Source organism: Orbicella faveolata, unplaced genomic scaffold (genome assembly GCF_042242905.1).
Source record: "Orbicella faveolata isolate gen_17 unplaced genomic scaffold, um_ofav_v1 contig_34, whole genome shotgun sequence".
Classification (NCBI taxonomy): domain Eukaryota; kingdom Metazoa; phylum Cnidaria; class Anthozoa; order Scleractinia; family Merulinidae; genus Orbicella; species Orbicella faveolata.
In genome coordinates, this window is record NW_028301563.1 from 12,812,849 (window position 1) to 12,824,618 (window position 11,770).

General features: G+C 38.6%; 2 protein-coding genes across 2 annotated transcripts; both read left to right on the top strand.

Moving 5' to 3' along the window:
* Positions 1–243: 243 nt before the first annotated feature.
* LOC149104847 (fibroblast growth factor 2-like) lies at positions 244–2,248 on the top strand. Its single transcript, XM_089272279.1, has 3 exons — positions 244–450; positions 1,742–1,845; positions 2,066–2,248. Exons 1-3 carry the CDS (start codon positions 333–335, stop codon positions 2,246–2,248), a joined length of 405 nt encoding a protein of 134 aa, XP_089128405.1. The 5' UTR covers positions 244–332.
* Positions 2,249–4,358: 2,110 nt separating this feature from the next.
* On the top strand, positions 4,359–8,624 carry LOC149104848 (RAD52 motif-containing protein 1-like). The gene is made up of 6 exons (XM_089271459.1): positions 4,359–4,466; positions 4,566–4,644; positions 5,647–5,789; positions 6,392–6,514; positions 6,977–7,127; positions 7,955–8,624. Exons 1-6 carry the CDS (start codon positions 4,359–4,361, stop codon positions 8,257–8,259), a joined length of 909 nt encoding a protein of 302 aa, XP_089127585.1. The 3' UTR covers positions 8,260–8,624.
* Positions 8,625–11,770: the final 3,146 nt, after the last annotated feature.

Genomic DNA, 11,770 nt, shown 5'->3' on the forward strand with positions numbered 1-11,770 from the left:
GCAAAAGGCATATCCCGTCTCGGCACCAGGGAATTCTCACTGTCGAGGTCTAAGACGGCGTCTCAAATGCTAAGCACGTCAGTGTAAGTTTGGTACCAACAAGGATGCAAGATAGTTCTTCAATAAGCTACCGCTGGCCAAAAGAGACGATGTAGAAGATAAAATCACGTGCCGTTCCAAACAAAAAGAAAATGCAAAGGGTGAGTGAAACGAAATTCTTTTAACTTGGTGGGCGTCAATCACGATTAATCGAGGTGTGCAATTAAGTTAGACTACTACACTCAAAATATCTTCAGTGTATCGCAAATCCACTGACAACAACAACAAACGACATGGTTCATTTCACTCCCTACACGTCGTCATCGAAGCATTTAAAATGCAGTCATGGCTTCTACCTCAGAGTAAACGAGAACGACGTACAGGGAAGCCGGGACGAAAATGATATTCACAGTGAGTAGAGAAATATATTTCGCTAATTTTAATGTAACGTATAACTTACAGAATGCCTGCGTGTTACATTCGTGCCTAGGAATTGTAACCCAGCCATAACTCAAGTGAAACCTTTTCTTAGCATTTTTTAGCCGTTTATTTCCGAGAGCGATCATTTTCTAATTTCTCTTTACGATGTTGATACATTGTCAAGTAGACAGGTGAGGAGATTAAAGAAAATCATCAAGCGAGGAAGGGATGTCGGCTTCATATAGAGCGATATTCTCTAAAATTACATTAAAGGAAATGCGTAATAGTCAGTTAGGAGTATAACTTCTTTAAATCTACATGGCTTTAAGCAGTTTTCAGTTTCAAGAAATCCAGATTTGCATTCGAAAAGGCCGAGTATCAATGAAAAAAATGTATTTTTGATGTGAACTTCACTGAGGTCAGGTACTACGTCTTGAAACTAGAAGAAAAGGAGTTCTGCCGGTTATTGAAAATATAGCATTGTCTACGTGAAGCCAAACACGAAAAAGAAAAACACAATTACGGTGATGAACTTAATTTTTTGACCAATTGATTGTCGGCCAGTTTTCCGCTTTCAATGTTAATTTAAATAATTTGGTGAAACATCAAAATCGTAATTCGTTGTTGATGATTTTCACTCTTTGTCATTCGCCGTACATTGCGCTGTTCTTTTAAAATGGAATACTTGGAAGGCGATCTTAAGTAAATTGGGTAGTCCTGTTATAATATTGGGTGCCCTGTGTGTAATTGTCTACACTGCAATCGTGTCCTTTGGTAGCTTTGTTAAAGAGTTACAATATTAAGGTGTATCGATGCTCTACACGAAGTCATCAGAAAATCAGAAAACTAGCTTGACAAACATCATGTTACTGACTAAGATGATTAATTTACGTTTTTCACTTTCCCGCCAACGACCAATGCCCAACTGTTTTAAGACGTTAACTTAGCTTGAGCCTGCGATCCAATCAAAAACCAGTACTTCTTTTATAGGCGTCAACTGACCATAACCTGGATGTCCAATATCAAAGATGTACGCTGTAAACCAAGGCTGCATGTTTCGGTCGACCTATTAGCAAGAGTATGGCCGCCATGTTGCGTAGTAGTCGTTGTCGTAACTTTGTTAAAAGAAACCTGCAGCGCTAGCATCTCATTCAGAACCAAACTAACACTGTACTTAGGCAACAGGTCCCAGTTGCTCCATAATATACAAACAGGAATCAGTGAAACACTGACATTTGTGACCCAGCCACAGCTGCTATTTCTTGTGTTTCTTTGTCAATAGTTTTTCTCGTAATGGAGTTTGTGGAGGTCGGTGTGGTCATGATAAAAGGAAAAGCGGCAGGAAAGTACGTTGCAATGAGTGCAAACGGAGAGTTATATACCACAGTAAGTAAGAACTGTCTGGTTTTGAACTGAATTGTCTAGAGGGCAATAGTGTTTGGAATAACCGGGTAGAGACTCAAAAACAATATCACTGATAAGTGTGGGGTTCGAAGATACTAGTTTTTTTTTTTCCCTTATACTCGTTGAGTCTTGATCTTGCTCCACTAAATCCTATTACATTACTTTCTTTTGTTTTTGGTCATTTATTTTTTAAATTCCACAGACCTCCTCATCTCGGCCAGAATGTGTCTTCAAAGAGACTTGTGGGACCGAGTGCACTTCGTATCAGTCCATGCTCAATCCTGACTGGTATCTAGCGCTGACGAAACAAGGCGAGGCGAAGCCTGGGCGCAAAACTAAACGCGGTCAGAGGGCTGTTAGTTTCATGAAAGAATCTTTGCTGTAAGATGATTGGATAGCGACTGATTCACAAAGCTGACTAACTTGTGAAGAATAAAAAGATATAAACATAAGCGTGCTCGATCTAATAAGGCCACCGTAATGATTCGATTTAGCACCCTTCTTCCAATACGCGTTACCTAGATGAGTGCTGTTTTTTTTTTTTTAACAAGCGCCCCTATTCCAATAAACTCCCTCATGGCGAAGTGACATCCAAGACAGGGTTATAGAATAGGCTGATTAGACCAGTAAATTATGACTGCGCGCCTGTCTGAACGTAATATAGCCTACGTGACAGGCGTTCAATGGTGAAGGAGAGGGGGTGGGGTTGGGGTTTGGGGATGGGGGTGGGGATGGGAGAGTGTTCGAGCAACGATCGCTGAATATCCTGAAAGGTAGTTCTATTTTGCTCAGCCGAAATGTGGCAGCAGTTGTGATTTACGGTATTCTGTCTTTTAATTTCTCTACCTGCTCACGGTTTACGCCGGACTCTTTCTGACAGATAAGATTTTTGTCCTACATTGATTCCGTTGTTTTAAACTTAGATAATAATAATAATATACCGAAACCCCTTCTTGCTGGACAAAACACATTTTCTGTGGACAAGATTTTCAGTGAGACTTTGAAACATTTGCAATAGTCGTTTGAGTTTTTCTGGCATATGTTTTCTCCCTTGTCAAATTATATTTTGCATTAGTCGTCGCCATCCGGTACCCCAGTATCCTCTAGCGCGACACAGATCGCGTGGACAAGGTGTCAATCCGTATATATTTGGTGTTCCAGCGCTGATTGACTGATTTCTGACAACTCGCTCCGCGTCGCATCAGCGGGGTTTCTTGGGCTCTAAGTGATGCGGGCAGGCTCTTCTTCCTTTCTTCCTTCCCTACTTTCTTTCCCACGAAGAGCCTCGCAGTCTATGGGTAGCTGTGTAACTCACGTCTGGCTCAGTTATAGCCCTCAGTTATAAATGCTATACAGGGTAATCACTCACTCGTCCTCTTAACCCTTTGTGAGGTATAAGCTCGCAACTTTCCTAACCTTGTTCCCACGGTCCTCTCTCTTCCTCCCTTGGGTTTTCTCGAGGAAGAGAGAGGGCCCTGAAAACGAAGTTGCATTTTTCGATCTTTTGCCGCCTTCCACATTTCTGGTCATGTAAGGCCCGTCTGATCTCAATTTCGAGAGTTCTCCGCCATGATGTATTTGGTCTCCTTAGGGTTTTACCTGACATAGGGCCTTATATTGTGTTTAATACGTATGCACTCATGGAACAATTGACTATGAGCAACTCTGTATACAGTAGTGAAAGGTACACATAGCCCTCCATAATTTGGACATGCGCTGTTGGGCCCGTTTTGTCTCCCTCTGTAGTATTTATTTCATAATTAAAAATTACAATGAAAACGTTCGTTGGCTAAAAAATTTCTAAAAGAACATTAGCTTTCGGCTGTCGATCTACAGCCTTCGATGGATAAAAATGGAATGCAAAAGGATAAAGTATATGCAAAAAGGGCGAGATAAAGATAACAAGAAGAACAAAAGCAAAGTAAAAAGTATAGTATTCTTTTTAAACAATGATCACCTAATTTACACATTTTTACTTTGCTATTGTTCTTCTTATTATTTTTATCTCGCCTGTTTTTGCATACATTTTATCCTTTTGCATTCCATTTTTATCCGTGGCGGGCTGTAGATCGACAGCCGAAAGCTCATGTTCTTTTTGAAACTTTTTAGCCTGCGAACGTTTTTATTTTAATTTTAAATTATGTCTCATCCTGGCAATCTTTAATAGTATTTATTTCATTTGCCAAAAAAGTAGCCACAGATTTCTGCTAATTTTTTTCTCAGTTATTGAGGATATTGAAATTATTAAATAAAAAGTGGGGGTCACCGTGCTCGTTTAAGAGAAAAGGAGCACTTATTTCGCTATCGAGCTTAGTTTGAGGGAGTTTGAGGCGCTAATGACGCGAAAATTGTACACAGTAGGGATGCCCAACGCAATGCAAGTCTCAGGTACACAGAAAACCACTATATGATTAATACACCACAGGTCAATTTTTCTACTAAAATACCGCTGAGTTATCGGACGATACGCGGGAGCGCGGAAGTTCAAAACAAACATGGCGGACTCATCAGTTGAACGAATCGAGTTTTTTCGTCCTCATAAGAATGAAGTTAATCTGTATGTCACCAACATTTCAAGACGGCTAGAGAAAGAAGTGGTACAAGTAAGGATTTCTTTGTGTATAATAAGATGTTTTGCCATATAATATGGACAAAAATGGTGTACAACTGAACAATAAGAATTGTCGTTTTCAATGATTCAGGTGAAACTGCTTAAAATATTTTCCCAGTTTGGATTGGTGTATGAAGTACAAGTGATCGATTCATCGGATAGTTCAGAAGGTAACTTATTTTTCTTGTTCTAATTTTGTGATTATAGAAACTCTTTTTAACGTCAGAACTGTGAACACTGAAGACTTGGATACTTTAACAAATTGACGTCAGTTTTTTATGTGTAAAATGTGTAGATGGAGTGGCCCTATACAGTAAGCCTATTAATTTTCTTAGGTGATTACATGATTTTGACTGCAACTTGCTCAGCATAAGTACTTGAAACTTAAAGGAGGCATTTCAGAGCCACCTTCAATGCCAGACAATTTTGAGGTTTTCACTCTATCAGCAACTGCTAAGTAATGGAAATGATAAACCCATTAAAGAATAATAAGTATAACATTGTTGCTAGAACCAGAAGCCTATCACCTGGTGTAGGTGATGTGCGTCTGCTAGAATTCATTACCAGTCTGTCAGTTTAAGTGTTTTGCCTTAGCTGAATCAGCTACAACCCTGGTCTAAACTAGCTGTGACAAAAACTATATTGAAAAAAATATTATCATTTTTCCATTTGTACTGAGTAGATTCCAAAATGTCATTAAATAAATGGAGCTTATACCCCTCCCCTGACTTGTAATGTTTGTAATCATGTGTTTTTGGTGGGGACGGGGATAACACAAGAACTTTATCCTTTGGTTTTCAGACCAAAACAACATTGAATGGAGGTAGTGAGGGGTGGGGTGGGGGGGGGGGGGGGGGCTACAGTGTGGTTTGATTACATCATAGTATCACATGCAATTATTGACAATACTATCTCGACAGTTTTTTGCAGGGTTGTAGGACGGTGTAGCTAAGTGCATTGACCACTGTAAGCATTCAACGTGTAAAATTGGTTTAAACTGTCTTAACAAGCCAACTTGGGATGATCCATTTTTAATCTGATTACTTCCCCACCATGCATGAGAAGGAACCTAATCAAGGCTGCATGTAATAAACTAAAGTAAAGTCAAAAAGTGATTATTAATTAACTGAGTGATTATCTAATAACATGAAAATTATCATTTTTGTCATCAGCTCCTGAGGAGTCCACTGTGAATTGTTCTGACCTGAACTACAGTTCTCTATATGCCTTTGTCAAGTTTTATTCAGCAAGGGCAGCAAAAAAGGCAAAAGAGAGAATAAGTGGAAAGAGACTTTTAGGAGGCCAACTTTTAAAGGTCAGTTTTAGTTTTCCCTTGTGGCAGAGTTCTCATGGTAATAATGTTCTTTATCAACTGTTGCATAATTTTTAGGCCAGGCTGGGGTTGCTTGAAAGGTGGATAGCACTATCCACTAGGTATTAAAATCGCTATCCAGTAGATAAGTGTTAACAAAACAAACCACGCTATCCACTGGATAGTGATTCATCTGGTGGATAGTGTTATCCACCTTTCGAAGAATCCAGGCCAGAGGGCTTAAGTGTCCTGGACGTCAGATCAAGTTATTTGGGTTTGAGCCCTAGCCAGGGTCATTGTGTTGTATCCTTGAGCAAGACACTTAACTCTCAGAGTGATTCCCTCTACCTAGATTAGATCTACATGTACAAATGGGTACAGGTGATTTTAACGCCACAAGGGGTGGGGGTGGGTAAACCCTCTCATAGACATGCTGTCCCATTAGGGAGGTGTCAAAATACTCCTGGACACTTAATACTACAGAAACCAGGATGTGCTCTGCTGGTAATTGGACCTCTTGGTCCAATGCAGACTTTTTTACCTGTGTACGGTGTTATCTCAGTTAGCTTTAATTAAGAATTTATTGGTTAGCATTGTATATGCAGGTCCAGTTTGCTCAACGGAAAAAGTTCACAGAAGTTGTTCGACACCCTTTGTACATGGCAAAGTGCACAGTGCTTGCTAATCATTACTTTGGATTTAATGGGTGGTCAACAAAAATTGTTCAGGTAATGGAATCTTCCTTTCTTCATTTTGTTATGGTCACTCAGAAATGGTGATTATTTATTTGTTTATTTGTCTTTGAGCTTTAAATACCATCATTAGATCTCTTGTTTAGGGTAGATTACCTAGTACATAATAGCTTTACTATTTACTGGCTACCAAAGTCAATTATCTGAATTTGTAAAATAAAGTCGTTGTTGATGTTAAAATTCTGATGTACGATTTCTAAATTTTTGTGAATTAGGGTTTTCTGAGAGAACCTCAGTCAAGTCCAAACACTTCCATTTGGGTAATATGGGTCACCACAATGTGTCATCAGTGCAGGCACTTACTGTAACTCTTCATGTTTAGTGACTTAAGAGGAGTGTAGCCACTTGCCTAGGTGAGGAGCCACTCCCCTTCATGTAACAGAAACATGGAAAAGAAATTGTTCCTCTCACAAGTTTTTACTGTTGCACTTTTTGCAGCTAGAGAGGCTAGAGAATAAAATTGATAACAGTGATTGTCAGGAAAAGAACAGTTCTTTGTATAGATGTGTGGTTAGACTGGAGATCAAAGATTGTGAATTCTTTTGTGATGGCACTGGGCATGGTGGAGATCAAAACATGATAGAGCAAGGTTAGTACAGATTGATGGGCTGTCAAAGTGTCAACACTGATATTTTTAAATTCAAACAGTGGCTTGAGGATGTTCACATGAATTGTTTCTGTGCATCCTTACTGCGTAGGAAAATTCACACTCTACATCATCAAGTGTGTGCTAAGTAATAAAATGAACAATAACAGGGGAGATGGCCATCACGTTCAGTGACCCCTATTTTTCTTTTGATAGATCACCTCCTCTACTGATTTTCTCTGTTTAGCAAAAAAAGAAAGAAAATCTATCAATTAAAAGTTTGAATTTTTTGCAAAATGCACCATCGAATTCTGTTCTTTTTAGTTTTTTGTTTATCTGTGCAGTGGTTTCAAATGCCTCTTGAAGGGTTAAGTTATGTTGGCAATATTTGGAATTATTTATGCAACAGACCCACTTTTGCGAAATATGACTAATATCATTTACCTCCGTTGACTCACCTTCGATATTTAAGACCATGTAGACCATCTGTAAACCATGCTGAATTATGTACGCCAATTTGTCACATGCTTTGACTCTGAAATGAAGTTGCTGACTCCCAATTTTTTTTTTGCATTTTTGACACAGGTAACTCATTATCTGACTGCAGTAAAAATTATTAAAAAATCAATTTACTGGAAATGTTCGTGCGAATGTCCTTAAGCAATGGTATCATAATCTGTCAATAGAGCAATTGTGAGAGTCTTCCATGTGGAAAGAAATTTGCGTCCAATAGCCCAAGGCTAGTAGATTTCTTTTGGAAACTTTTTGAGGAAATAAATATTATGTGACTTTTCAACTTTCAAATTCTTTGTAAATTTTATGGTTCACAGAAAAAGACCCTGCCAAAAGACTTGAATTGCTTGGATATGCCAAGAAACTGGCCCACAGACATGCATATGAAAATGCATTTAGAAGAGTGATTATTATATCTTTGGACAATGGCAAAGTTGGAGTAGAGATAAACCAACAAGACATGCCTGATTGCAGTTTTGATGAGCCTGCAGAGGATGGAATAGTTCATGTAAGCCACATTGAAGAAATGCCTGTCAGTGATTCAGATGAAGAACATAATACACAATTAAAACTTCAGAATAAAAGTAACTCTTCACTTGTTTGTAATGGTGTTGAAAGCTGAAATTGAACTTAATGAGCCTGGAGAGGAAGGAACAGTTCATGTAAACAATATTGAAGAAATTAGCCTGTGAGTAATTCAGATGAGGAACACAATTCACCATTAGGACTTCAGAATACATGTAACTCTTCACTTGCTTGTAATGGTGTTGAAGCTGAAATTGCACTTAATGAACCTGAAGAGGAAGGAACAGTTCATGTAAACCATATTGAAGAAATGCCTGTCAGTGATTCAGATCTCCTATTTTTGATTCCAATTTGAACTGGAAACCATACTTACACGAACTGAACAAGAAAGTTTCAAGAGGTATTGGAGTATTATCTAAAATTAGATATTATGTAAACAGGAATAAATTATTACATCAATTATATTATTCACTTATTTACCCCTTCCTCACCTATGATTTATCAATTTGGGGCAATACTTACAATTCTACTCTTAAACCTTTAGTAATTCTTCAAAAGAGGGCTATACATATTATAACTTTCTTGAAACTCTGAGCCTCTTTTTAAGGAATTAGAGATTGTTAAATTAACTGATCTTGTTGTCCTTCACAATGCACTCTTCATGCATCACTGTTACTATAATCTTCTTCCATCTTCTTTTGAAAATTGTTTTTTTTAGACCATATTGGGTCAAAATTTTACCTCATTAGTATTTAGGTTGTCTCTTTTAAGACTGATAGAATACAGTGAGCGTACATTTTTTCTTTAAATTTTCATGGCTACTGTTGCCTAGCAACAGTAGCCATAATGTTATTCAATGTTTTATTCATGTGAAAAATCAATTTCGAGGAAAAATCCGGTACTTCTCAGGAATGCAATAGTGTTACACTTTATTATCCAATTTTCGCTCTATTATCTGTCAAGTAGTCGCTTACGGGAGGTTAAAAACGAAAGACAATTTCAGACTTTTAGCTCCAAAAGTGGTCGTGGTCGCTTATTAGAGGTGGTCATTTACAAGAGTTTCCAAATATAGTGATTTGACTGGGAAACTTTTGGTATTTTGGAAAGCTGGTCGCCGAGAAGAGGTGGTCACTTATGAGAGGCAGTCGCAACCGGAGGTTGCTCTGTATTTATTTAAATCAACAATTAAATGGACACTCAGGATAATTTTGCTGTGTTTTTGGTCAAAACAATTGTCATTGTAAATCTGTCTCTAGACCTGGCTATACTTAGGGAAATCCAAACCTCCCGGGGGGGGGGGGGGGGGGACTCACATATAAAGAGGATGGGGGTGATCTTCTGAAATTTTGATAAGAACCCTTAAGAGGTACTAAGATCCTGTTTTGTGGGCGTGGCTTGAAATGTTTTTCACCCCTAAGAGGTACTAAGTCTAAAACAACACATTATCTCTTGTTATATAATTTTCGGATCAATACACCAAAAGGTACGGCAAAAACTCCCGCTGTGGACCTTTTGAGGCTGACAACCTGAAGATTGAGGTACCAAAAGCGCTTTTTAACCCCTAAAAGGTGCGATGAGCAACCCCGTCCTTTTTATTTGAAAGTTCAAATGCTTTGATACACAGACGAGATGAAACGCAGACTGAAGAAATTATACAAAAATCGAAGAAGTTAAACATTTAGCCAGGGCCATGTAATAAGAAATCAACTAATGGCAAGGTGTGATAAAAATAGGGTTTTGCTTTCGACTCGCGCCAATCATTTGAAGGCGTTTTGCGTTCACGCCTCCTAGTCGCGCGAAAATTGGGGCAAGAGCAAAAAATCGACGGAGTGGGTGCTGGTGGGGCGAGTTGAGAGAAATACTGTTCATTCATGCACAGCAAATGCTACGAAGAGCGCTACGAAGGCGATGCGACATCAAGATGCGACATGTTTGTCTGAGCGATGTTTGGTAGTCTAGGACCATTCTTTCCAAAAATCGGCGATAAATGGTGATGGTCAGTAACCTGCAACGTTCTTTCCCGAGGTAAGAAGTGTTTGAAGTTCTTAAAGTATTTATACTTGTTTAACTCAGCTCGTATTTTATAAATAAATATACGTACGCTTGTTAAATAGCATACGCAGCAAATTGCATTCCAGAATCTTAATACAGCTAGATGTTGAGGCTGTTTGAAGGCCCGAGAGATCACGAGCCTCATCAAATGACTTCAACGACTGTTATACCCTCCAAAACGATCTGACAGCTATATATGACTGGAGTAAACTGTTGGAAATGAATTTTAATCTACAGAAATGTAAACAACTCTGCATAAGGAAGAAAAAACCTATTCACAATATCTATCATCTCGGCACGGAAAGTTTACTTATGACTGACAAGGAGAAGGATTTAGGCATAATACTGCATCATAATATAAACTGGCCTGGCATGATCACATCATTTCAAAAGTACACTCTGCAATAAGATCCTGCGGCTAATTAAACGTACTTGCGGAAATCGGACACAGACTGCTGTCATACGCAAGCTTTAAATCCATCTTGTGAGACCTCATCTCGATCTGGTCCCCTCACCAAGCCTTTTTACAGGATATGATTGAAAGCCTTCAGAGACGAGCCACGCGACTCATGATCAAAGGAAAATCTTACACGGAACGTTTAGATGATGATAATAATCACTTTATTTAAGTGTCGGGGCTTAACCGAGAACAAATCCAGATAGCGGTAGGGCGATGGATTTGAACCAGGGACCTCCAGATTTCAAATCCAGCGCCCTAGACCACTCCGCCACGCCGCCTCTCTCAATCTCTCCATCTTCTTACCCTTAAGGTCATTCCTCACATTTGCATTGCGCATCCTTACTGCGCATAATTTATGGCGTCATTAGCGCGCGCTCGTGCACGCGCATATTGAAAACATGACGGATTTGCCTTGATATTGAGCTCTTTCAGTTGAAAAATGGCTCTAGCTCACCAACAAGCATGGGCACCCCAATTTTTTTTCCAGCCATTGTAATCAACTAATCATAAGCTTCGCATGAGGAAAGACTGATCTAATTTCTATTGCTGAAAATTGAATAAATAAGAAAAATAGCAGATACACTGTGGTCTTTTCTATTTTGCAGTCGGCAACCACGTCAAGAAATTTGGCTCAAATTTTTAATTAAGGATTTAGCTTTCTGTCTGAATGAAACTTAAAATGTTTATTTGTGTGCGACACAATGTATTGACTGTAGTTTAATGCGTTTTGTTATGAGTCTGGGCTCACAAAGATTTTACAATTACTGGGAATGCATTTTTATAATAAGCATTAAATAATGCCAAAATGGGGCATTTTCAATGCCTCACTGCTCCTTAATGAGCATGGGCACCCCCCTTTTTTATTTCAAAATTGAAGTTATCATATGACAAATATTCAGTGGACAAAGTTTGAACAAAAATCTATTGTCACTTTTATTTCAGAGGAATTACCTTAAGTCTAGAAGGACTCTACTTGACTTGATCTTTTTTTTACAAGTCTTTAAATGATCTTTTAAATATTAACCTATCCAAGTTTATTAATTCCGGGGACACTGCAGCATGCAATCTGAGAAATGCTGACCTGTCATTTAAAATT